We start from the raw sequence: 27,886 nt of genomic DNA, 5'->3' as shown, positions 1-27,886 counted from the left end.
CAGTTCCCAGAGCTGCAGCTGTCTGAAGGCTGGCAAAATATTTTGAAGCATCATATGACTGCCTTATCCCACTGGTGGGGGAGTGGGAGTTTTTTTGCTGTGCCTTTGGTTTGTGGTCAGTGTGTTTCTCAGCCCACCCTAAGTTCAAGTGCATCCAAAGGACATGAAGATATAAGGTAGCCTAAAAGACATATCTATAGAAGTAGTTACAGCAGAGGAGATGGTGCAGGTATTTCATTCCCTCCCAGAAACCCAGAGGGAGTCAGATCACATTCCTAAAGTACTCAGTGGCCTCTTGTACAACATCTGTCAATCTATCCTTTTGAAGCCAGTTTCTGGTGATCACTGATCTAAGACTAAATCCATATCTGAGGCAGTAGATTGGATGAAGCACACATCAAATATACATTATTTATATATGTATATAAATACATATGTGTGTATATAGATGTTTCATATTCCAAAATCTTAGGTTTGGAGCAGCTGTGCAATGGAAATTTGAAGTCCTGATTAGAGATTTTCTCAATCAGTACATGTAAAAAATGGTACTATAGCTGTATGAAAATCTGTCGGTCATCGAATTTTCAAAACCTAAGGAGGATGATGGAACAATACTTATAGTTAATATTACTATATGATCTTCCCTAGACTTGTCAATAATTTTTCAAAAGTGAGATCTTTCTTAACACAGTTCTTCAGAAAAACAAATAGTTTCACAAATCATTCAACTTGTCATCAAGCATCTTCCATTTCTTCTTCTAGATAAAAATATTCAGTTGTTTATTTTCTCTTTACATGAATTGTGTTGGCCCTCCTTCAGTCTCTCTTTGCTAGCTTTCCTCTAGATTTCACACCACCTAAAAAAGATGTAATTAAGCCTAGAAAAGACATAATTAAGCCATTGACTCCTGTTGCCCATCCTGTTAAGATAGTCAGTCACAAGTTCTCTTTCAAAAGAAAATCCCTGTCAAGAATAATAGACATTGCAGTCTCAAGCCTGAAATTGTAAGGACTTTCAAGCATTGAAGGCAAGAATTTTGGTGCCATACCAATTTCAGAGCCAGTCACCTGGACAGAGTAGATCCAGTAACAACTGGAATCACACCACTGCTGAAAGTCAAAATATTTCACTAGGGGTGTGTGTGCAAGGCTCAGCACCCCCTTTCCCTGAGTTTTCCAGCAGCATCCAGGGTGCTAGATGCTTCCAGATGTAGCCCTGGCAAGCATTTTTCTTTTGCTGAGAGCAGTAAACACCATAAAGTCCACAGTGCAGTTTCTTAGCCTTAAAATAAAACATGCTGAGTTCTTCAGACAAAAATTATTTCTGGCTTTTTTTTCCCCCTCCTGTGAATTTGTCTTTATATTTCAATATTTTTTCTTCCCCTCCCTTCGCCCTCCCTCTCCTGCTTTTTTCTGGACAGCTGTCTGCCAAATCGCTTCATGATCCTCCTGCTGTTAGATTTGTACTCCTTTCATTACCTTCCACTAAGGAATAAAAGATTTTGCTGGTAAATCAGCAATGAACATCTTCCCCACTGAGTCAGTATGTGCGATAGGCACTTTTTGCAGAGACTAAAAACAACAAGAGAATGCAGAATGCTTAATTATTTTCTGGTCAGACTAGGCTATTATCGTTAATGATGATCTGGATAATTAGTTTTTAGATGTTGTGTTTAAATTAGCAGCGAGCCCAATCTGCACAGCATTTGATTCTTCAAAACTGAAGCCAGGATTCTTAGTCAATGGAAAAGCTCATGTTTAAAAAAAAAATTTAAAAAGCTGTTTTCATGAAATAAAATTCTGACTTGAGTTGAATCTAGCACCAGGAAGTGAAGAATTCCAAATTTGGAGAGCTTTCTTTTGGGCTTGTGGTTTTTCATCTGAGCAAGGTTATCCACTCTTTCTTAGTTTACAACATTTCAAACATATTGTCCTTGGAGAGATTGACACAGTAAAGATAATAAGAAAAAGAGGCAGTATTCATTTGCAGAGGAGCACCTGCATAGCCAATCCCAATTCCATGTTTGAGACACTTAGGTCAGCTTTTTTCAGGAATATGCATGTGGAAGCAGGAATACCTTTATTCAAGGTATTTTGGCTGGATTTGTTCTTCCCTGTTTCTGAAAACTGTATTCTTCTTCTGAAAATGAAGACTAGGGTCCATTCCCTTCAGTCAGCTCTTAGAAAAATCAAAACATTCCTTTAGGTAGGCTGGATTTTTAATGTCTATATATACTATATTGACATGGATGTAAAGGCTGTCACCTGGCTGTCAACCCACAAGACCTCCAGATCACGACCATGAAAGGTATTTCCAATTTAGAGCCTCATCCAGAAAAAACAGCAGAACAGAAATCAGTGCCCTGCTGTCTTCTCTTCAGTTTCTAGCTGTGTCTCAAGTAAACTGTAACAAAACCACTGCAGCAGGTTTAACAGTGCATTACTGCTATCACAAAAGCTAAAGCCACTCCTAAGTGAGTGACCATCTGGCATGAAATTCAAAATATTATTTACTCATTTACTGGCAATCTTTTCCTGGCTGTCATTTCTCCTTAGCCACAAATGTCTGCCAAGGGCTCATGGAGCCTGAAAGATAATCACCTCCATTTCCTTCCTCCAAGAATAAACCATCTTTCAAACAGAGTCTTAACAATAGCTTTTGACTTCCATCACCACTGAAAATAGTGTAAAATTCTTAAATGAACCAAAAAATAAATGAAACATAGCACATGGGTCTCTGTCCCACAGGGATGTGGGCAGGAGACATGTTTCAGAAGTTTGCCAGGCCACACAAGCCATTTTTGCTGTGCACTGACAGCCTCTGGTGATTTTGTGCTTGTGAAAGTAAACAAAATCCTTATTAAAAAATCCATTCTGTAAGATGGACCACCGACCACCAGCATTTAAGCCACACATGCACTTGCCTGCTTCCATCTGTGTCCTTTAAACTCTCTCCTCTTTTATCTCTGTTCTTCCCCTCTTTCCACCACCTCTCAGCCAGACCCTTGCTGTTTGTTCCCCTCTTTGTTTCTATTCCACATTCAGAACCTGAACAGCCACTAGGCTGAGATTTTCAAATGCCCAAACAACACTGAGCGTTTCTTTCCTAGAGATTTCAAAGGAATATGGGTACCTCCCTCTGGCTTCTCTGAAAATCCCACAGTAACTGATTACTTTGTAGTCATTTTGATTTGGTTTTGGGCTATAATTTTTATTTCTTAAGTGTGTGCATTTTGTCCTTTTGCTGAGGGGAAATTGTAAGACTTTACAGGGATAGATAAGTAACCACTGAGATCACAGGTAAGAAGGAAGGAGCTCTACCATACAATGAGAGAATCATAGAATTGTTGAGGTTGGAAAAGACCTCTAAGATCACTGAGTGGGACCTTTAGCCCAGCACTGCCAAGCCCACCATTAAACCATGTTCCCAAGTGTCACATCTAAGTTTTGTGAATACTTTCAGAGCTGGTGAATCCATCACATCCTTGGGCAGCCTGTTCCAATGCCTGACCTCCAGTTCAGTGAAACAATTTTTCTTGTTATCTAATCTAAACCTCCCCTTGCTCAACTTGAGACCCTTTCCTTTTGTCCTATCACTTGTTAGGGGAGAAGACACCAACCCTCACCTGCTGCAATCTCCTTTCAGGGAGTTGTAGAGAGCAATAAACTGTTCCAAGTGGGAAAGGATGTCACTACAAGAGAAAGTGGCCAAGAATTAGAACTAGCTAGGGTCACCTAGACATCCCCTATACTTATTCTACCCCTTCTGACTGGGCCTTACTCTGCACTCATTCTACCCCTTCTGACTAGGATTTACTCATCAGTTAACGAGTCTCAAATTATCATATTTATCACTGATAGCTCTTTTAACTCCAGAAGCAATTCCATGTTCTTTTAGAACCAACAGCCCCAGTTTTAGCACCTTTTCTGATCCTGTGTGAATGGGACATGAGTCACAGGCAGGTTTATGAAGTCTCAGAGAAGAGTTACACTCTCAGGCAAAGCAAGATCTTTTGCACAAGTCTCTTTTCAGGGTGCAGGTTTGGTGCTCAGCTTACTTCACTGCAACAGTAATGCTGCATGGAGGCAGAGTGCATATGTGACAGCTCACTGTGCCATCCCCTGCAGGAAAAAAGAAAAAAAGATTTCCAAACAATTCCTTCAAAGCACAACATTTCTCTGCATGGTTTGCTTTTCATTGCACTGGACAGACACAAATATAAAAAGAAATTCCCAAGTCCTGTGCAGAAATCCTAGCTGTTATTCTGACAGTATTCCTTATTTCTGATGTTCATTTTGCAGATGAAGTTATTTCACAGTTCAAACACTACTTCTCTCTATGTGGCAGCTACTGAGTCCACTGCAAACATTTAGCTATATTTTTCCCAGCTTCATTGCTCCTTATTCTCAAGAGAAGACCAAGACTAAAAATAATGTTTCCTTCACCCCTCTTCCTGCTAACAAAAGATGCCAGATATTTTTTATTCATTTGATAGTGAATTATCTTTTCCTGAGTTACCTTTTGGAAGCCATTTTGTTAAGGAACAATACCTACAAAGTAGGAAACAGGCTTCTTAATACCAAAGAGTGAGAAAGCTGATGGAAACCACTGCTTCAGTCCTGCAATGCACCAGAAGATTTCACAGGAGAACAAGCCAGGCTGGGACTCCTAAATAACCTCACTGCATCTGGTTGAGTTCCTTACAACTGACCTTTAATGATTTAAAGAACTGGGATATTGGCATTCCCCGTGACCTTGTGGGGTCAGTGCTTGGAGTTCTGCTGAAGCCAAATTTGTGCTTTTTGCTGCAGGTCATGACACAGCCCCTGTGCAGTCACTGCCTTCATTAGCGCTTATTCTGATATCCCAGAGTTGGCACCCTTAGTTTAAAAATGGGCTAGGGAGAGATGATGCTCCAGGCTGATAAAGGTTTTTCAGTTCTGAAAGCAGTGAGGCCCTTAAGGTCCTAATTTCTCTTTGAAAACAAATTAGCTTGGAGTGAATTTTTTCTTGGGTGCAAGGTGAGCAGCTGCATTTGCATCACTGAACTCTCCTCCTCCCAAATACTCCCAAATTATGTGAGTTTGCCGGAAGTGTTCAGACTGAGTCACTCTGGGTCACACTGTCCCCAGGTAGGAGCCTAATAAATCCCAAGAGAAGAGGGAAAATTGTGGTGGAGCCCAGATTTACAGTATTGCTCATGTTTATTGCCAGTGATGTAGTCTGGCAGCTCACAGCCTCCTGAGCTGTATCTGCAGAACATGGCCAGTACATAGATGGAAATAAATATTTCTGTTTACTCTATTCTCATTGGACCACACCTAGAATGTTACCTCTGAGTCTCTTGGTATAAGGATGATTCAATAAATACAAACATAATCATGGGGAGGAGAATCTGGAGCACAAACCTTACAGGAAGAAATTGAGGGAACCGCACATGTTTAGCCCGGAGAAGGTTTGGTGGGAAACTAATATCAGCTTTTCAGTATGTACAGATTTCTTCTCAGGAACACAAAGTAAATGTCTTTATCAACGTGATGCAGGACCAGAGGATAGAAGAAAATTCTTACAAATTGAAAAGGAGGAGATTTTAACCTGAGAAAAAAAATGTACATTCCAGGAGTTGAGATCATGGGAAGACTGCACAGGCCAGTGGGGAATGTTGGCTAGAGAAGTACCTCATTTAGTCTCTGCCTTAGGTTTATGCCTGCCACCTACCACACACCCACAACCCAGCCCATTCAGAACCAGTGTTTCTTTCCTGCCTTTCTAAAATAGCTCTTTCTACCAAACTTTCAGTATATTTTTGTATTTAAGAAACAAGAAAACTTTAAATCAGGAAAAAACCAAACAAACTGTGTTATATATTGGTATGAATGTTTTGGATGCAGTTTGACTTCCAACTGCCCAAATAATAATAAAAAGCCAACAAGGTAGATCACTATCATTTAGGAACTGGATAAAACATACACTAGCTGAAGTGAATGTTTTTTCAAAGCAAGAGCTCAAGCCCTGTGTTATAGCAATGAAATTAGAAAAAACCTTGGGACATGGCTTTGTCATGGTCTTGCTGTGGGAATCTGTACTTGCAACTTATTCCCAGAAATAGAAATACTTTCTCAGGAGACCAAAGGCAACAAAAGAATCTCCATTAGGACAGATTGCAGCTCAGAGAGACAGAAATTTGCCCAGTTTCTCAGCAGAGAAAAACTCCTTTACCTTAATGTTATTCTGCTCCACAGCCTAATTTATATTCTGTTCAGAGTAGCTCTTCCCTGTCTCAAAGGAGCTCTGTGAAATTAGATTCATTAAGCCATGTTAAGTGCCATGAGACTCTCACATGGTTAAATTTCAGAAGGGCAGAGAGCACTGTCATCTAACCAGGGGCCTTCTCTGTCCAACACATGTGCAATACGCACTTGTAAATTGTGGTAAAAGCATCCTACTTTTTTTAACACTTAAGAGATTTATCTTTCCTTCTTTTCTCCAAAATTTCCTGTGTTTTCCAGTTCCATACACATTCAAAAAAATCCAAGTAATAATCTCAGGGCCATTAAAAAGGGAAATTTTTAACAAAAACATCAGAATAAATCCTACTGTCAGCAAAAATAAAAATCTTATGAAGGTTAAGAAAATGTTCTATGAGGTTGAATAAATCATAAGATAGATCAAGGTTATTGAGACACAGAGGTGTAACCTATCTGTCCCCATTTACCAGCAGGATTCTTGCCCACAAATACACCCAGAAACCAGGTTCATGTGTTTGATAGCTGTATCTAATTCATGGTTCCTTGCAGGTGGTTGTTATGAAGCCATTTTCAGTGTTTTAAACAAGATTGGCAATACCCCACAAGCATTTATCCTGTCCCTGCAGCTCAGAGAAGCAGAAGTGACAGATGTGGAGAGGGAGAGGGACTCTGGTCCCCCCTGGCACTGCCACAGCCACAGCCACTCCGTTTGCAGGATTTGCTGGTGCCAGTGTGTCCCTGTGGCTGGCACTGGACTTACTGCCATGCTCAACAAATCACCCACCAAATCACCATCCCAGCAGCTGAGCGAGAGCCAGGTTTGCCTGGGGAGTGGCACCTGACCACAGGATAGTGGCTGCACTAATAAGCCCAGCAGCTCAAGAGCAATAAAGGTTTCCCATCTCTCTGAACGCAGACTCCATGGACATGCTTTCTCCACAGCAAGCTCTGCTAAGTGGCTGGTTTAGTTTGCAGATGCAGAACATCCAGACTTATCTTCAAAGGTGTCTGCAAAACCCACCAGTTTTGACAGTGAAAAAACCTGGCTACTACTGCTGCTTAAGTGCCAACATATGGATTTCAGGCACTAATTGCATGCACCACGGCTTGATTAAATTGCTCCCTGGAGCTTTGCCAGAATAAATTATTTCACTGAGCAAAAGCTGGATCTGCACTGCAATTTTGAAGCTGTTCCACACGTGTCAAGGCAGCATGGAGCTACACTGGAGGTGTGCCTCAGGTGGCTCAATCTCAGTGCACATAATTCTGGTTTACATCCCACTGTCCTCTACTACCCTGAGCAGACACAGTCTTAGATATCAGCTCTTCTGCAGAACCTGCTAGATCCTGTTAGCCTCTTAACCAGGATAATATTTTTATGATCAAATGCTCAGATCAACATGAAAATGGCTGGAAAAAGGGACTGTTCTGAAATCAATTGCATCAGCTAAGTGCCTGAGACTTGAGCTTTTTTGAAAAATTAATCCCTAATATCCCTAATGTTACAATATTCCAGAAAATCCCCACTTGAGAATTTCAAGAAGAGTGTCCTGATCTGAATGAATAACAGATACAGCTTCAGTGAACTCCATGAGCAGTAATAGTGCTCAGGGATGATTGGGTCACTATCCTTTTGTGATTAATCAGACTTCCTTGTATTTTTTTTAATTTTTAGTCCATTAAAAATCTACCATCTGGACAGGTTCATAATGAAGAGCTTTACAGCAACCAGCTGTAAACACATGAAAACTTTCTTCTCCCAGAGCACAGGAATGAGAATTGCAGGTGTTTGCAGGGACCCTGGAAGTAGTGTGGCCTCCAAGGCTGAGGGCCCCCATGTAAACAGAGTAGTTCTATAGATAATCTAAGCTTTTGCTTCTTAGACTAAAAGGAAAAAAAAATTAAAAATTTTAAAAAGGTGCAAAGAGAAAAAAAAAGAATTAAACCAAACTAACTGTAAAGCTGCTATATGTGTTAGGAGCAACTTTCTGTGAGTTGAAGGCTTGTCAACTCACTGACCAGCATTACCTGAGCTGCTGAAAATGGACTTTTTCTTCAGCCAATTTGAGAGGGAAAATGCAGAATGGTATGTGTGCATATCTTCATTATGGTTTAGCACAAATGAAATAACTCCTGCTAGAATAAACTGAGACAAGAATAGCAATTCCAGCCCACACAGTTCTGCAGGAAATGTTCCAGAATAGCTACATGGAGTACATTCTCATTACCAAATCGGAGTGCTCTTGAGAGAGGACATGTGAACCAAACCATGTGGATATGTGGGCATGTAATCAAAGTTACAAAGCCACAGGGACTTAACAATGCTCAAAGCATCCATTGTACCTTGGTGGCAGAACAAGCCTCTCTGCCCATCCTGTTGCTTTAAAGCTGTTCATTTCCATCACCAGATGCAAATTAAATCCCACACTTCCAGTATAAGGCAGTTTAATGACTGTTACCATCCAGCAGGGAGGTTGAGAACACAAAAGTTGCTTTCTGAGGGACAGTAACTCGTTCAGCTGCAGCACTTCCCAGCCTTGTGCCTGTACCCACTGGCAAAACTGCAGTGTCAGCTAAAACCCAGGATACTCCTTCCAAACACTGTAGGAAAGGTTTTGTTTTGGCTTAAACTAAAATAAACCACTACCAATGGTTTTTTTGTGAAGACAAACTTCAACTCAACAGCTATAGCTGAGATGTCAGGACACCTGGTCTTTCCTGGTGTTCCAGAAGGACAGGAGGATAAGAACCTTCTGAGGTCCTCAGTTCCATGTGGTCCACAAAGTTCCTGTACATATATGGCTCACAGCAGAGTCTGGCCTGGATGAGATGACACCAGTTTACAAGGGCACTAGTTCAGTGTCTGCAGCACAGATAAGACAAAATCTAAATCTATAAAATCCTAAGTCATACAGGTTGATGAAAAACAATAAAATTCTTCTGTTTGGTTTTTGGGCTTTTCTTTACCAGACTGTCTAATTTGCTACTGATGTCTGAGCCTTCAAAATTTGCCTCTTCTACAACATTTGTTTCAAAACAGTCCTTTGCCTTTGAATTCCTCCAGACAATCTGTGGTCAAAGAAACATCTGGGGAAGATTAAAAAAATTAAAGGATTGGGCAATCTTTAATAAGTTTCCCTTGGGAATCTCGAGTACACTGCTGCAGAAATCTCAAGCACACTGTTGCTTTTCAAATTATTTCATCAGGATGTACTCTAAGATTAGCTTCAAATTTTATTTACTGGACAGAACCTCCAGTTACCCATCTTCTCTTTGTCATTTAAGAGACTAAAATAGGAAAATAATGCCATAACCTTTTCTCATTTCTTTCCAGATGTGATCAAGACTGGCACTTCTGTGAGAGCAGCAGAGTATATTTGGAAATATTTAAGTGTTGGACATAGCCAAATAAAAAAAAAATTAAAAAGCAGGACTTTGGACCGCATAAATCAAACTGGGAGGACAAATAGAGATTATTTAAAATTTTTATTTTTTATTAAAAGCTGTAGGTCAAGATGACATTAGCTCAGTTGGACAGGGCATGGGGCTTATAATTCCAAGGTCATGGGTTTAGTTCCCACATGGTTCACTCACTTGTAAGTTGGATTCAATGATCCTTGAGGGTGTCTTCCAATTAAGACCACTCTATGCTTCTGTGAGTCTGGGTTCTGTGATTCTGTGAAATTGTGAAACACTTGAAAAGTACTAACATGCAACAAATGGGCCATTACAGCTGGTCTGCAGCCAGAACATCTCAGAAAAAAAGTTTAGATGACTAAAAAATAGGAGAGGTGGGGACTTTCTGAATAACTGAGGTTAGAAAATTCTGCAAAAGGCCTGTATATTTGTAATATTTGCACATAAAAGAAATTTATGTCTTATTAGTGCATTTGGTCATCAAATACAACGAATCTTGGAGAAGATGAATCCCACTATGAACAGCAAAGGCATGCAAATCCCCAGGACTTAGTAAGGAACACAGTCTGAAACTGAAATATATTGTCCATTTGTGTCTAATTATCTGTTGTTTAAACAGGCTGAGTTTCATGAAAATAAAGGTCCATTACAGTCCCAGCAGGACCCAGGGAATTAACTGGGCATCAGAACAGGTTTTGTGCATATGCTCAGTGCATTGCTTTCCCTGGAGTTTGTTATTAACATCCTCTATCAACACCCTCAATCTGTGATCGCCAGAACATCTCTCATTAAAAAAACACTGTCAGTGCCTTTCCCTAAATATTTCTGTTCTGTTTTATAAATACCCCTCTTTAATAACCCGTGCACCCCGCTTTTCTCTAGGTGGCAAATTTGCTCAGACTCTTCCAGATCCCCCAGATCAGCTACGCCTCCACCAGCGCCAAGCTGAGCGACAAATCCCGCTATGATTACTTCGCACGGACGGTGCCTCCGGACTTCTACCAAGCCAAAGCCATGGCTGAAATCTTGCGGTTCTTCAACTGGACGTACGTGTCCACGGTGGCTTCCGAGGGAGACTACGGCGAGACAGGCATCGAGGCCTTCGAGCAGGAAGCTCGCCTTCGCAACATCTGCATCGCCACCTCCGAGAAGGTGGGGCGGTCCAACATCAGGAAGTCCTACGACGGCGTGATCAGGGAGCTGCTCCAGAAGCCCAACGCCAGGGTGGTGGTGCTCTTCATGAGAGGTGATGACTCCCGGGAGCTCATCGCGGCCGCCAACCGCTTCAACGTGTCCTTCACCTGGATCGCCAGCGACGGCTGGGGCGCACAGGAGAGCATCGTCAAGGGCAACGAGCACATTGCCTCCGGGGCCATCACCTTGGAACTCGCTTCCCACCCAGTTAAAGAGTTTGACAGGTACTTCCAGAGTCTCAGCCCTTACAACAACAGGCGCAACCCCTGGTTCAAGGACTTCTGGGAGCAAAAATTCCAGTGTAACCTGCAGAACCGGAAACCGCACAGAAAGGCTTGTGAAAAGCACTTCACCATCAACAGCTCCAACTATGAGCAAGAGTCCAAGATCATGTTTGTTGTGAATGCTGTGTATGCAATGGCTCATGCCTTGCATAAAATGCAGAGGACTCTCTGCCCAAACACCACCAAACTGTGTGATGCCATGAAGCATCTGGATGGCAGGAAGCTGTACAAAGATTACCTCCTGAAAGTAAACTTTACAGGTAATAACTCCTCTTTTGGTACCTACAGAATGTAATTAAGCACTGTAATTAAGGAAATGTTCATCAGTCATGATAACAGCCAGCCAAATTCCTGGTAGCAGCTATTTACACAGTTTAGACCAGGATGGTACACAGGCAAGGTCACTCCTGTCAGAAGAAGGTAGAAAGGAGAAGGAAGAGGAGCTTGATGAGAATCCTGAAAAAAAAAGCTGATCCTCCTCCTGCTTCCATCAGAAGGAAGAGGTGAAGGTGGCAACAGCTAGTCTTGGCAATGTTGCACTCCATCCTCTAAAATTCCACACACCAACACCCATTTAATTTACAGCCAGTTTGGGCATGTCTGAAAGCCAATGGTCCCTTCACCACCTGCTACACCAGGCAGCCGCCTGCTAATCCCACGCCAAGACTTGGCCTTCTCTCTCCAGCTTTGCTACAAATTTACATAATTGCTGGACCATGGCCAATGTCCTTGCAATAGTAAAGTAATAATTCCTGTCATAGAACCAGATGCATATAAACTATTTAAATATATGGGGTAGTGCCATTACCTGGGTTACAGAACTGCAGGCTTAATGGCAAAGTATAAAAAAGCTACATTAAACATGTGCAGGAGATGTGGAGGAGGGTGATCAATCTGGAATGATATAAGCAAACTTCATGGGGACTGGCTGCACAGCACATGGCATCTCTGTGGTTTTGCCACCACATAAGGCTGAGTTTAGCTTTTTTATTAATACTATTCCATAACAATATTACATCTCAGCAAAGCTAAATAGATCTAAAGAGGAAAGAAGTAAAGCATAGAACATCCTGTCTTTTTGTTTCTTCATGTCTGAGTTTCTTCTGAAGCATCTGTGTTGAACATGAATTCCTATGTATTATGAAACTGATACTCTCAACTGCCTGAGTTGATAGTAAGGAACCATCATGCTGTGCTTTGAGTGAGAGCTAGCTCCAAGAGAAACTGAAGGATAAACATGTGTAGGATGCAGCATGCTCAGTCCCAAGAGACCTTCAGTAATTGTACAATGCTAATAACACTGAAAACTACATAAAACTGTCAATTTGGAGCTTGAACTTCCCCCTCCTTTAGAGATGTTCTCAGCCTTTGACTCAGATGACTTCTAGATATTACCAACCACATCCCTGGTGCTTCTCCAACTCCCAGTGGGATGCAGCTGCTGTAGCCAAGTAGTCAAGTCAGAATAAAACAAACTTCTTGGGTTTAGACCTCTAGAAATTAAGAATAATCCTTTCTCCTTCCCCTCTTCACAGCACTTACAACGTAGAAGCTCTTTTCTCACTTGCCTGCACTTATCATCAGAGATACTTGAATGTCTTTTAATTGTTGAAATCAATTGGTTTTAGGAGGACAGCACTTCATGGGAGCTGATTCCTGGCATGCTGATCAGGAGGGAAGGCAGTGGTGTGCTTCTGTCCCTGCCAGGGAAATGCTTCACAAGTGTAATGGCCACCTAAATGAGTAGGCACTTCAATCGTTTAAACTTCAATTATTTTGAAGATTTTTCTGACAATACAGGTATTTTCATGAGCTTAAATGAAAACACTATTGAGTCCAGCCTTAAGACTAAGCAACCTTTGTTCAAATATAGGATTCTTAATAATTTTTCTAACATGCAGATATTTTTAAGCACCCAAGCATTTTCCCACTCAACATCTAGATATAAAGTCAAAATAACCCCGATTCTCTTTCACCAGAATCTCAGGAAAATTTTTATTTATCTAGAGGCAGGAAAAATGGCTTTAATTTTAACTGAAATAGCTTTTATTTTTTTATGAATTGGGAGTTGAAGCTGTTCAAGCTGGAAAAAAAATTGAAGCCTGTAAATTTTCAGTTTTGAAAATAGAAAGCTTTTTTTTTAACAAAATTATTTATATTAAAAATCAGCATGGAAAACTTTGAAACTCTGAAGAGCTTTATTTCCCATGAATTTTCATTTCCTATTTAAAACATTAAGAAAACTGTCAAGTTCTTTTCCAATGGCTTTGTTCCATATACATTTTTTAACAGCTTACAACATTATTTGCTCATTTTCTTTCTTTATTATTAGTTCTTCCATTATAATGTGAGTCCCTTTTTTAATATAAGTTATTTCTAAAGCAGGTGAGTGATTTTTATGTAGTGAGATATTAAGCAAATCTTCCACCCCTTCTTCCTTTCAGAAGGGTGTGAAGAATTAATACGCACGTGAGATTTTAATGCATATAAGTCTTGTCATTGATTTCTATGGGATCAAGAATTATTCTTTGCTCTTTCCTGGCTGAAGAAAATCTTTGTGTGTGTTGTTAATGCAATGTGAGTACCTTGTTGCGTGGTACATTTGATTAATGACACTGTCATATTTCCACCTCCAAACCTGAGTATTGTATTTGCAGGGTGCCTAATGAAGGAAGGAATGGTGAATCTGACTCCATGTTCTCAGAAGGCTAATTTATTATTTTATGATTCTATATTATATTAAAGAATACTATACTAAACTATACTAAAGAATACAGAAAAGATACTTACAGAAGGCTAAAAAGATAATAATGAAACCTCCTGACTCTCTCCAGCATCCCGACACAGTTTGACCCTGACTGGCCAATGAGTGAAAACAACTCACAGCAGAATCCAATGAAACAATCACCTGTGAGTAAATAATCTCCAAACACATTGCAGACAAGCAAAACACAGGAGAAGCAAATGAATAATAATTGCTTCCCTTTTCTCTGAGGCTTCTCAGCTTCCCAGGGGAAAAATCCTGGGCGAAGGGATTGTTCCAGAGAATCGGAATGCCACATCTGAGAGTGTTTTCCCTGCACAGAGAGAGGGTGGCATGGAAGTTACCAGTCCAGCAGCTACCCTGCAACCAAGTCAGGCTGTGGATGTTCTCTCTTCTTTAGCCTGGGTAGCCATCCAGACCCACCACAAGGAAGCAGGCAGGAAACAGAGCAGTGATAACCATATTTGCAAACACACAAGCAGCTATTTAAGCAATGCCTCCTCTGCTAAAAGGCAGGGGTCCACATAAGCCCTGGAAGCATAGAAATCAAGAAAAGAAATGGTGGAAGAAGCCAAGCAAATGGCCCTGAATATCTTGTCCCAGTTTGCTGAAACATGAATTTCACACACACCAGTCTGAGTAAACGATTGAGTGCGTTCCTATGACTGGGATGGGATGGAGCTATTTTGGACATTTACCCTTCAGACTCAAATTAGTTTTGATTAGTCTTTGATTACAGTTAATGGAGGGGATCAGCACTTACAGAATGTGCTCCAGCCCATGTGAGGTATGATTTGCCCCTACCTCTCTTGCTACTGACTACAGATGGAGTACGGAGTGATTAAGGTTTATTTTCACTTTACCATTTAGCTGAAAGCCTGAAGTGAGACTCCCAGGAACAGCAATAATGTGATTTGCAAGGAAATACTCAGGGACCAGCTAACAGCAGGGTGGTTGTAGGGGACTGGCAGGATTTGTGCATCCTTGTGCTACCACTGCTGCTGACATGTTGTGTGACAGGTAATTTCACTAATATCTCTGGGTTCCTGCTTATTTCTCCTTTTTCATTAAATCGAAATAACTCCACAGAAATGCAGTGTGGGATGAAGACAGGGTGAGATTTCACTCCTTATTGCCTGTGAGATACACCAGGCACATAATTTTCTTGCAAGTCAGTAAGACATATATGACAAATGTCGTGATATTCTGAATCTTTTTAGTAAAGGAAAAAAGATACCTGCGCCTAATTCCAGCTTCCAGCAGCAGGATGTGAGAATGCAAAGTCCAGCCCCTAGATAAATGCACTCACTCAATTTCAGTGTTTGTTTGGCCTTTCAAAGAGATATAGGCTGGTTCATCTTCTTGATCTTCCCATCCTCTACATTCCCTCCTGGGGGCACAAGTGCAGCACTTGATGTTCTAAATCATGTTGGTTTTCTGCTGATAGAGATGCCAGTTCAAGAGGCTGTAAACTTGTATTACCAGAACAACAAAGAACTGCTGAACAAAAAGTAAAGGTCTCCCCGGCAGAGAGCACAGAGTAAACTCAACTTCTCACCATACCCAGCCATTGCCTCGTGAAGGGCAGCACACAGAGGGGCTCCTGGGGGAGCTATGAATCCAGGGATGAACCCACACATCCAGAAGCCTTGTTCCCCCACAGAGGTGGACGGGACAGTGCAACAAAAAGCTTTGCTGACTAATTTAGCTTGTTTAAGCCACCAGCAGGACACAGAAAAGCAGTGTTGTCATTGCCCACAGCACTACTGCAAGCCTCACTTTTGACAAGTGCCAGGACAGTGTGAGAGGGGTGTCCATCACTTGGGATAAAAAAGTGACAAGGTCCTTCACAGCTGTGTCCTACATGTTTCTGCCTGGTGTAGCTGCTCCTCCGGGACATTGGACTGGAAGGGAAGGGTGAGGAAGGGCAGCCATGATAATGAAAGACCAGCATTAGCTCCAGGGCTCCTTATCTGATTGTGCAGGATAACCCAGGAGTGTAGGGCTGGACTCCAGCTTTTCCCACTCCAGTTAGCAGAGCTGATGCTGTAACAGGACTAACTCTGCCCTCAGTCTAGTGGGGGAGCATGTGGACAGAGGGGGGGTTGGATTTTGGGATGTGTGTACATCCACATGTCTCATGCAGTTTTCTGAACCTGCATAGCTAATAGTTGGAGGAATTTGGCTAAAGTAGTAGACTTGGAAAAAAGATCATTGAAAAATGTAGGCAATGCGTATTTAAAGTGCTCAGTGTCTTTTCCTATTCTTTTCTCCCTCCTGAGTTACCAGAGTCACTGTCATGACCGTTTCTGTCCTGTGTTCAGAAATCCATCTCTTCTACAGCAAAGCCTGTGTCATCAAAAATAGTTTATCCTGGGCAAGTCCTCTCCCCTGGCTAACAAGAATGACTACTCCAAAAGAGAAAAGGGTTGTAAGTCAGGTCTGACTTGTCCCCTTTCCTCCACTGGACTCTATGACAAAACTTGTATTCTTACCTTGTTGTGGTGTGTTCTGTTGGTTTGTTCCATCTGTCCCCCATTTCTGTTAATGGTTCTGCCCCAGTTCTCCTTCCCGCTTTCCCAGTGACAGTTTTGTGTCAGTTAGTCCAACCCCGCCCTCGTTTCCATGGCATTCAATGTATCTTTTCTCGAAACTCCTCCCAGGCACCCTGCCAGTCACTCCTTGCCCCTGCCCTTTTCTCCAGAATCTTCTCCCTAGGGCATGGAGTGATTGGTTCAGGAGCCAGAGTCCCTCCCTAACTTGGTTGTAATTGGTTCTCCCTTTATGTCATTTATCTGTATCTTATATTTCATTTGTCCAAGGATGGGTGCCACGTCTGTATCCGGTTCAGGAGCCAGAGTCCCTCCCTAATTTGGTTGTAATTGGTTCCCCCTTTATGTCATTTATCTGTATCTTGTCCGAGGATGGGTACCACGGCTGTATCCCTTCCCCTTAAAACCCCATTGTGCCCTCTCCTCAGGGCTCTTTGTCTGTCAGCTCCCCTTGGATTTACTGCTCTTCAATAAAGCCAGCACTTTGCCACATCTGAAGAGTTGCTCTTATTTCTGTTGGCCATAGCAGACTTTGGTCCTGTTCCAAGGAGACGTCGCCTGGCTATACCGCTGGGTGATCTCCTTAGGCGCTGTCCCTTGAGCCGCGGCTCCCGAGAGTGGGACAGTGCCCCCAGCCAGCTGTGGCAGCTGCTGGACACTAGCTGGGGCCATTGGTTTGCCGCTTCGGTGCTGCTACATTACCTTGTCTTACATTTCTATGTGGTTCACTTTTTTCCTTCTCTTCCTCCTCACTCTGCCCCAGTCAACACTGAAATAATATGAAGCAGAAGCACAAATTCACCTTCTCATTTATTCTGGAGCACTGGTGACTTCTGTTTTGGGAACACAATTTCACAGACCATTTCCATCGTATCTGTTCCATCCAAGTAAGAGCTGAAGTCATGGTCTGCAACAAGCAGATGTCACCTTACTTCTGAGCGCAGCAGCATTGCATGGTCCCTGCTCTGGGATTTAGCCATAAATATTTCCTGTCAGAAATGCACTTCAAAACTCAGTGCTAGGCCAGGCTGCATGGAGAACAGACCAAAGAAATGCTGCACTTACTATCACAAGCAGATCGCAGCTGACGAAACTTCAAAGGCCAGCTATGAATTCACAGCAGGGAATACCTGTGAAGGCTAAAGCCAGAGCTGAAAGCCCAGGCTCTGCAGCAGGTGGCTCTGCTACTCCATCACCTCACCCAAGGAGCTCCTTCTCATCAGGTCAGACCCCCCTTGCCTTCAGCACTCAGTCACAGTGAGGTCCTCGTGGCCTTCCTGGTGATGCTTATTTGTAAAATAAACCAGACCACTCTTTCAGATGAAGGCAAAACTCACATGGGCAGAAGGCATCCACTGCCTTGTTAATCATAAAAGTTGTAAAAGTATAATACATGATGGATTTGTAGCTAATAAAAGCAAGGAAAATGAGTGAATTCCCCCAGATACTATTTAAAGATATACATGAAAAAGATGTCTAAGATATATAGGAAAAAATAACTGCCTTTTCCTGGGACCACAAATGTGTCACAGTGTTTAAAACCTTGCAAGCAGCTAAGGGACAGTCTCTGAAAGCACGCTTGAGACTTGCTGTTCCAGAGCAGAGGAACAGCTGAACATGCACAGTATTTTCCCATATTCTCTCTGTATTGGAGTTACACTGGTGTAAATATACAGAGAACTGCAGTAAAATTTTGATGGCCTGGTAATCCTGATGGCGCCATCTACTTTCTCCTTCCTCCTCTCTTTAGAGGCCTCATGGGGTCTGCTGTTCCTTTACTTTGGGTAAACCTACCCTCCAAGACTAAATAAGCCAATCTCTACTTAGGCCTCCTGAAGATTTTAGTATGTGTATATACTAATATATTTTTATATATTAGTGTGTGTATATATATATATGCATTTATATGGATTTAAAATGTGTATATTATAGATTCATAATCTATAAAATCATAAAATTAAAGAATAAAGCAGGTTGGGTGGTCTCTAGGCTAACTTCCTGAAAAGTAAGGCAGCTATGGAATCAGACAAATTTGCTCAAGCCTTTATAGATGTAAACTGGTTGAAAATAAAATACTATAGAACCTTTTCAACATCCAGTTTAGGTTTGAGGTATCATGATGGCAAGCAACGGTCTGCACTCTGGGTGTGTTGTGTGTCACTCACTGCACCCTGTGAACTGGATACCTGGGCTGGCAGAGGGGCACAGGTGCCATCATCTCTGGGGCACATGTTCCAAATAAAATTCCCATTAAAACTTCTCTCACCATGATGGCAGGTCAGTGACCTACCTGCTAATGGTGTCTCCTATCAAGCCAGAGACCATGATAAAAAGCTGCTGTTTCATGCTTTCCTTTGTCACTGAGTCACAGTAAATAGCCTGAGTGAGCAGGAGAGGTTTAAATTGTGTTTTCACCCCCCGAGATAAGCTCCAGCAGCTGAGGCCAAGATGTGCTGGGCCACTGCTCCCCATCCAACTGGGGGCAAAGTACTTTTGCCTGGTGTCACCCCTGTCACCACTGCTTGCTGCCACCACTGCTGGCTGCCACTGCTCTCTGCCTGACGTGGGCACTGAGCTCCCATGGACAGAAAGATGGGAAATGCAGCATTAGCAGGATGCAGAGCAGCAACATCTTCTCTTCACAGTCCTCAGGAAGTCTCTGAAGGATGTTGCCTTTGGCCTTTACCCAGCTGGGTGTCATTCCTGGAAAGCCTGCAGAAACCACAGGCAAGCAACAGCCCCAAACTTGTTATAGTGGCATATTTAGGTGAAAGTACTTTGGCATCCCTAAAATTGCAACTGGATCTCCATCTCAGTTTCTTCTACTTGAATATTTAAACGACCCACCACTTCAGCTGAGCTATGAAATACTGAACATAAAATGATATAGTCTATGCTTTGTATGTAATTTATAGTCAGCTGCTTATCTCCTGTTAATAATGTAGCCTTTAGGCAGCCATAAATCTCTAGATTTCACAGCATCCATGGGAGTGTGTAAATGAGGATGAGATTAGACACCCTGTGTTTGTGGAGAAACACATGACTGGCAAACAGCAATGATTTTCTTTCAGAGCACATATTTGAGAGACAGAAGGCTTGGTAACCCAATTTCTCTAAATCACAGGCTCCTGTGTTTCCCTGCTGCTTGTTTTATAATAGTTACTATTTTATCTTTTGTTTTTTTGGCAAATGATATGTGAATCCCTAACACCAAGGGTCAGTACAAGTCCTCAGAGGAGCAGGAAATGCCATACAACCTTTTCATCCCCCAACTATGCCGATTCCCTTTCCCAATCCTACTGGGTTTTACAGTAGGAGGGCAACCCAGGACATACCATGGAATTATATTCTTATTTTTCATGCAGATTTACCTGGGAGAAATGTTTACACATAAGTAAAGAGATGTCAGGTCTACTTTTTCCTGTGGCCTTGAAGGGGAAGATGTCAGGTAAGAAAGAAGACTTTGGTTCAGGACTCCTATCCCTTACATTTTAGCATCTAATTTGGCTCTGAAAAGCCCATAGAAAGACCAGATCCTTCTCTACCACCTACTACAGAAGAGCACTTTGTCAATTCCACACCTGATATGAGTTAGTCTCACTTGCATGCAGAGATGATACAATAGGGGCTGACAGAAGCAAAGGCTGGGCTCAGAACATGAGCACAGAAGTGTTGAGGATGAGGACAGCACATGAGAAGGTGATTCCATTTTATTCTTTTGAGTAATCCAGGTGTGCCCTGGACTTCCAGTGAGTCTCCAAGAAAACTCATCTTTCCAAAGGTGATGAAGAAAACTACAGATAGTCACAAATCCAGATGTCTTATCCCAAAGACAACTAAATGTTATTTTTACAAAATCCATATCCTTGTTGGCAGCTAATAATTATACTACAAGGGCAGAAGTGAAAGCATAATCTATAAAAAAGTATCTTTTCTCCTTTATATAACCTTAATTTCACAAGATCCCTGGAAGATAATTTCTTCACCCAGTAGAGCACAGTGCAAAGATATTTCCAGGTTAAACAGAAGCAGGGACAAGACCAGTAGAGCTGCATTAGCGAGACCCTGACACTCAACCCAGCCTGGTGCTGCTATCTAGACCCAGATCATGGCCTGAATCCTACGCTGATTCCACACAGCAAGTTTGCAGACAAACTTGTCCCACGCAAACTGCTGTATTTGTACTTGTAAACTGCAGCCCCTATGAGCATGAGAATCTATTTCAGCTCTCTGCAAAGCCTGAACTATTCCCTTCAAATTTGTTTTTTCCATTTCTGATTCTCAGTGCAATAAACCCCCATCATTCAGCAACACAGGGACAAAGAAACTCAACCCAAACTCAAAGCAGCCATTGTTTACATTTTCCACTAACATATCTTTCCCAAAATTCTTCCAATTTTTTCAAAAAAGCAACCATCTCTACATCTTCATGGAGCAGAAACTCCTTTTACATATGCATGCTTTTCACAAACTGACCTTCTGCACAGCTCCCATCAGGTGCAAACTGGATGGACCTGACAGACAAATGTTCATGACTTTCATTTCCTCATTTGTCAGAGCCAAGTTTCTAAACACCTCTAAAAGCATCTCTGAGAATATCTGCCTTGGCATCACTGCAATATTTATGGTTATTTAGTTAGCAGATATAGAATATAATGTAAAAAGTACATTTCATTGCTGTTATCTGGGTGAGTCATTTCCTTTTGTTTCCTTCTTCCTGCCTTGAAAGTGTATTTGTCTGAGCATATAACAAGTGAAGACAAAGAATATTAAAATTCTTCAAGGCAAGGAGAACAATTCATCCACAGAGATATCAGAGGCAGAGAAACTTCTAACAGAAATGTCCATGAAATCCCAGCTGTAGCGTGGCTATAGGAGCAATCTTTGATTTGCTCTTTTGCTTTTTGCTCCATCCATGGACAGCTCACCTGCTCACTCTTGGGATGAAAAGGGGTTCAGCGCTACGTCAGAAAGGACCATGTCTCCAAATAGAAATCCTTAAACTTAAGGCATGTATTTTTGAAATAAATTACCAAGATCAGTAATTTGGGATGTAGGGTCTCCTCACAAAAATTCGCCCTTTCCTGAATGCATGTGAACAGCTCAGAGTCAGAAGCTGTGCGGATGGGAACGGTGGTTGCAAACACCCAGTAGATGGAAAGAAGAGGTTATTGTACCTCACAATCTGAAGGCCCCTGCCCTCAATCTTGCATCTGAATTTCATCTCCTAGAGTTTTGCTTTTCTTGCACAAGCCCATCTTGTACTTGGCAATATATTAATCATCCAACCTCTTCTAGAATAATGACAGATACACATCTAGCACATTTCTTACAAGAGAAATTCATGACCATTTCTGAAGGCTGAGAGATATTAACTTTCTAAATGTGTATCTGCAATTGCTCCTCAATTCAATGGAGGTTTCATGCAGTACATTTTTCTACCTGCTGCTATGCACAGATGCCAGACAATTTGATGGAATAAGCTAAGCAAACTATTCCTTTGTACATAAGAAATATTTACCTGGTCTGTGGGTGAAATATGAGGGTCAGTGCAGAAAACACCATAGATTTTCTCTAGGAAGGGAAAGCACTGTGCTCAGAGGAAACAGGGAAGCTGCTGCTGTGAGAAAGCTGAGGGAAGCCCAGGCCTGAACAGAGTCCTCATGCAGAATGTACATGCCACAGAAATCCCATGTAACTCTGTAGCTGAGAGAATATGGATTTTCAGGGTGGAATGTGATTCCTAAGGGCTACATCTGATATCACTATAATTCTGTGATCCAGTATTAACCACATTTGTTGTATGGATTGGAAAACACACAGAGAGGCATGAACATGCACATTCACAGGAGTACTCACCCACTGTTCTTTAAAGTTTTACTTTGTTTAACCCAATTCTGTAATAAGAAATAATTCTTGATGTATGACTGTTAAGATTGCATTTATAAAGAGTGAGCAGCAAATCCAAAACCAGTGATCTTTACACACCAAAGGGAAGGGGGAACCTCCTGGTGTTCAGGTAGCAGCACTGGTGAGTTCCAGCATCCACAATCAGGGGACAGTCCGAGTTCTTTTTCTTGAAAAGGCTGTTACTGGCCTTGTACCTTCTTGTTACTGCATTTGTGTATTCACCATTCACAGGATGTTTTGCACATGCTGCAGACATGCTCGTCTTTCTATATTTATGCCCCAAAAACCACCTTCCCTTCTTCCCAAGGTTTAATCTGTGTAGTGATCAGTAGCTAACTGTTCATGTTCAGCTCTGGAGCCTCAAGCTTCTGTGTGCTTCTGCTGCAGAACTGTCCTGCTCTCTTCCTGTGGGAACACTTCCTCTATGGCTCTAACTTTTACAAGAAGGCTTAAATTTGCTTCAAAACACCAGGACATGCCTGATTATATGCAGAAATGTATGGGATGGGGTTCCTTGACTCTTCTAGCCTAAGCAGCAACAATATCATTGCCTGTAATAGCAAAAGGTTGTGCTTTTGTGGTTCCTTCCCTTGACATAAATAACTATACACCATATGCCCCAAATAATAAATTTTACCTGTGGTTTCTGTAAAAGTAAAATTTTTCCATGACACTTCTCTATTGCCCTGATGAGTGCAGCAGGTGATCACTGCTCTGAGTGATCAGCTTGGTGTCAAAGATTGGCCTGCTGTACCAGGATAGGTGTCTACCAGACTGTGGCTAAAAAAAACCTATGAAACTGGTATTGGGAACTGAAGAAAATGTGCTGAAAAAGTTTGTTAAACTTCCTCTATTACATTTGCACATCCATTTGAATAAATAGCTAATGGCTAGTTAATGCTCCAGTAACTGAAAGAATAAAAAGCCCATCTTTAAAGGCTCTTTGGAGAAGAAATTATCTCAAGTCAGAGGAAGGTTTGAGGCAGTACTGTTAATGTCTTTTCTAGATCTCTGAAACATTTTATCAGTCTAATCCTATCAATGTGTCTCTGCTTCCACCATAAAACAGGCAAATAAATCAACATTTTCATTTTACATTTTCCCCTGAGGTCCAATGATTGCTGTTGCTGAACTGATTCAGTGGAGAAAAGCATTAGCAAAAATGATTCTCTGCTCTCATCTTTATCTTTTATCCCTGAGAACAGAAGAATTTGCAAGTATTAATAGGACAGGCAGGTTGTGCATTGTAGCATAACACATGCAAATGAACACCGAAGATGCTGGGAGAGATGACGTGTTACCTTGGCAGCTTGTGTGTGATATTCAGAAATAACCTTAAAAGCCAAGAGTTATCCTTTTTCTGACTCTCTTTTAACTGAAATTCATTGTTGTGGGAAGCCCACTTTCCCCTCTCTGGCTGACTCAGCATTTGGTCAGCTGAGATGGACTCTGTTGAATACTGAATTAACTTGCAATTTCAGTAAATGTTCATTTCCAGCCACTGCCTTATTATATGGAAAAGAGTAAAAAGAAAATCCAGGCTTATACCTTTACAAGAGAAGATGAGCATATTTAATGTATGTGGTGGGCCCTACTGAAAACATTGGTTTTATTTCACCATCAGTGGAGAAATAAAGTATTCTTTGACATACTTTTGTAGTATAACTGGAAAACTATTGATGGAGGAAGTTACCCACCTCCCTGGTGGCACCTCACATTAGCCAGAGCCCACCTTTGGAGGTGCCAATTTCTTTCCACTTTCCATAGGAGGTCTGTAAGAAAACTGCACTCCCAAAATAGATACTCCAATTAAACTTCTGTTCATGAAATATAGGTCATTTTTTTTTTCATTCACGTATTATATTCCTAGAGAAAACTGATCCACTCCAGAATTTTACACCATTTGATGTGTGAGACATTCACCTTTCCAGCTGTACTCCAATTCTTTGTCCTTCACCTGCATGTCAGATGTGCCAAATGCTATAACTGAGCTGCATAATATGTCTGAGCCTAAAGGTTCCTGTGCTTCACTGTGGTATTGTGTCTTTATTCCAGCTCTGAGGCATTCGACATCTCCTTTTTTCCCACAAAATGTTCAATAAATTTGAGCTGCAATTATTTCAAATACATGCACTCCTTAGAATTCACTACTTAGGGTTTTATTTTCCTACTGCAAATACAATTTCATTTTGCAAATTACCTCATTATTAGCAATTTATAGGGTGATTGCCTGGAGTTTTCAGTAGCTCCTTAATAAAAATAATAGCACAGAGTCATAAGATTTGTAAGAAGAGGCAATACCTTTATTAGACTGCCCACATATCTGCAAAAAAAAAGAAGCTTTTGGCATAACATCTCTTTGTCATATCTTGTCTTGCATCTCGATCAGACCTTCTGTTTCTGAACTCTGTACTTCTAAAGAAGTGAACAAAAAGCTTTCAGCAATTACTCTGCAAATGGATAGTAATGAGGCTGTTTGCAGAGGGAAATTGTGTTTCCAGCAGGAAAAAAAAACCTGATATACTAAACTCAGAGCAGAGTTGTTCCTTCTAAATAAATGGAGGTCAAATTTATTGAGCAATGGTGCTGGTGACCTAATGGAGTGACCTTGGGCCTGAAAGCCTGTGCACTTCTTCCATCTGTGAGACAAATAAGAAATACTGTCTTTCTCAGACGCTTGAAATTTCTTGTATCTTGGACTGTCACAGCTACAATATTACTACTACTAAATAATAGCATTGCAGTATAAGTAATTAAATCTATGTAAGTCCACCTGATTTGGGAGTGTCTTCATATCAAGTCAATTAGGAAATAACAGCCAGAGGGTCTATTTCATGGTTCGTTTGCTTCTGATCTCTAAGGGCAAACTATCTAACTAAATTATTCAGAGCTGTGTCTGGAAACACGTCTCTAATCCTTTAGTCCCCACAGAGGAGAGAATGTTTTAACCAACTTCCTTTAATATCTTAACTAAATCTATTCATATTTCCTTCAGGCTGACAAAGAAGGGCAAAAATATTATTAGGTATTTAACACTTCCTTAGACAGCTATGTACTCAGTCTGGGGGTGGAATTAGCACATCATGGAACAGTGCCTCCAAAAAGAGAAAGACTCCTGCCCCTGTGATATAACCATGTCCCAGATTTAGTCCAAAAAGTAAATTTTAGCAAAATTAAAACACAGCTTCGATAACTTCCAGCTGCACCTTGGATATACTGGGAAGAGAGGGGTAAAAGACATGGCACCAGTGCCCACCTCTGAGGTTACATGGGAATGTCCCTCAGCCAAATGTTCAAATTGGACACAGGACACCCATAACACCTGAACTGGCAGAAAATCACAATCAAAAAATCAATCATGTTCTCTGAGAGCTACATTAATGTTCAGCATCTGACAGAGAACTCACCAGCCAACTCAAATTTTCCCCAGACCAAAACATTTCAGAAGCTACCAAAGGCCAGCCCAGAGCTCACAGTTCCAGCTCCTGAGCTGTGCTGTCACCCCAAAGAGTGGCCATAATTCTTCATAATGTGAGTGGGTTCCCCTTGCTTCTGTGTACAAAATAGGGAGCTGGCCTGCGGGGGGAGTTAGGCAGTTTGAAGTCATGGTTTAATTTCCTTTGTAATTGCAAGTTGATTGCTGGTTTCAATTACATTGCATGCATTTTGCCTCTTGTGACAACCATTTCCTTAAGTGGATAAACTTAAATTAAAAGAATGGTATCAACTGAAAGGCATTTCTATGTTGGAATCTCACAAATTACTCATATTAATTATCAACTTAGCATACTTATTTTTAAAAAAAGAAAAAAACCTTGGATGATTTTCCATACGTATTTGTTTTATTTAAAAGTTAAACTGAAAAACTGCAAGAAATATTCTCAATTTCAGGGGAGATTGTTTGTATTTTTAACGAGAAATACAATGAGTGCAGAATTTTCACGTGCTTTTAACTTCCATGTCTCAAAACCCAAATGCTTTAAGAAGAAATCCTTTTTTTACTTCCTTAAATTTCCTTAAAAGGAGTAAGGGCAATTTCATAGTTTTCTTAAAGAAGGTTTGTAACTTAGCATCTATTTCATTCTCCCCACGTCCTAAAGACCACACCTATGTCCAAGAGCTGCACAAGCAAGAGGACAACACATACCTGGAAATGTAAAACATTGAGCTTGAGGCAAGCAATTCACAGGAAAGGTAGCCTGGGAGTTCTGTGCTCAGCCAGGCTGAGGATAATGAGGATAATGACAAGCTGAAGAAATTATTCTCATTTTTCAGATTTTCAGATCCTTCTTATCTTATTTTGCAAATGTTCCCAGACTGTTCTCTCTGATAGCCCCCACAGCAGCCTGTGCAGGCAGCTTGTGAGACACCTGCTCTCAGGTACTGCAGAGAGCTTGGACATGCTGCACCCCTTGGTGCTCCAGCTGTGAGCCTTTCTGTCCCAGGCATTGGTGCTATTCATCTCACTTGGCTTCAGATACATAAATAGTGGGTGTATTTCAGATAGTCACACTCCTGGTGGTCAACAGAAAAAGAACAGTTTGGCTGGGCTATTCTACCATTCTACAGTGAACCCTAGAAATACTCAATATTCATTCTCTTTTGTAGGACGCAAGTTTGGGATAACTAACTCATCTACATATATCCCTTGATAGATCTTTGCAACAAGGCCTGAGGAAAACATTTCTGTCTCTCCCTAGTGCAAGAGTTGTGGGGGTCTATGACTAGTTTTAAAACTCTCTAGAGCAAGTGTCTAGCCTAAGAGAGAAACCATAGACCTGAATGGAAAATCTGCAGACATAGCTATGAAAATGACATTTTTAGGGGACTAACCTGTCTCATTTGTCTCATTCATATCTTAAATGAGAAGAAGCAATGGTGCCTATGACCCAAACACATCCAGAGACTGTGGTGCAGAGGTTAAAAGTGCTGGTCTCTGTGGAAACTGGTATTTTGTTAATTGTGGAGAGGTACAATCTAGTGACACTTCACTCTGATCTTTCCCCACACTAACTTCTAAATTGCCAAATTTCAATGTGCCTTCTGCCAATCATGTATGAAACCAGCTGTGCTGTGCTGAAGTTGAAACAGGGGTGGGTGCATCAGGTCTCTGTTGCTTGGTCTAAATGTTCAGCCAAGCAGAAATAAGTCACTTTGACCTCAACAAGCCATATTGAGCTAAAAATAAAAGAGAACAAAAAGAAATGTGCATTCTCAGGATCTTTTCTGATACTTTTCAAGATAAGGCATCATACACATAGATGAGTCTGTTGGACAAACACAACATATCCTGTGATATTATTATCTAGGCTCTCCATGAAAGTGTTTTTAAAAGGCATTGCCCTCAATATGTAACAGGAAGAGTAGGGGGGGATTAAAAAATAACTATATTTTTCTGTTACATAAAAAAATTTCTTACTTTTCAACCTTAAATCATGAGTTTGGAGTTTTTGCAGCACCACCTAGTGAGACTAAGGAGGTTTTACTCAACTTTTCAGAAACTCCAGCCTGTTCCC

The 27,886-nt window shown here is 41.3% G+C and overlaps 1 protein-coding gene across 3 annotated transcripts in view; it reads left to right on the top strand.

Annotated features, from left to right (window-relative positions):
- The window catches only part of GRM3 (glutamate metabotropic receptor 3), a 104,970-nt gene that overhangs the window by 61,235 nt on the left and 15,849 nt on the right, over nt 1-27,886 (top strand). For all 3 annotated transcript variants that reach the window (XM_005426292.2, XM_031061319.1, XM_031061318.1), the window contains one exon: nt 10,549-11,404. In XM_005426292.2, coding sequence (XP_005426349.1) covers nt 10,549-11,404 — 856 coding nt within the window. The remainder of the gene's footprint in view (nt 1-10,548; nt 11,405-27,886) is intronic.

The sequence above is a fragment of the Geospiza fortis genome, unplaced genomic scaffold (genome assembly GCF_000277835.1).
Source record: "Geospiza fortis unplaced genomic scaffold, GeoFor_1.0 scaffold428, whole genome shotgun sequence".
Classification (NCBI taxonomy): Eukaryota; Metazoa; Chordata; class Aves; order Passeriformes; family Thraupidae; genus Geospiza; species Geospiza fortis.
This window is presented reverse-complemented; position numbering and strand designations above follow the sequence as displayed.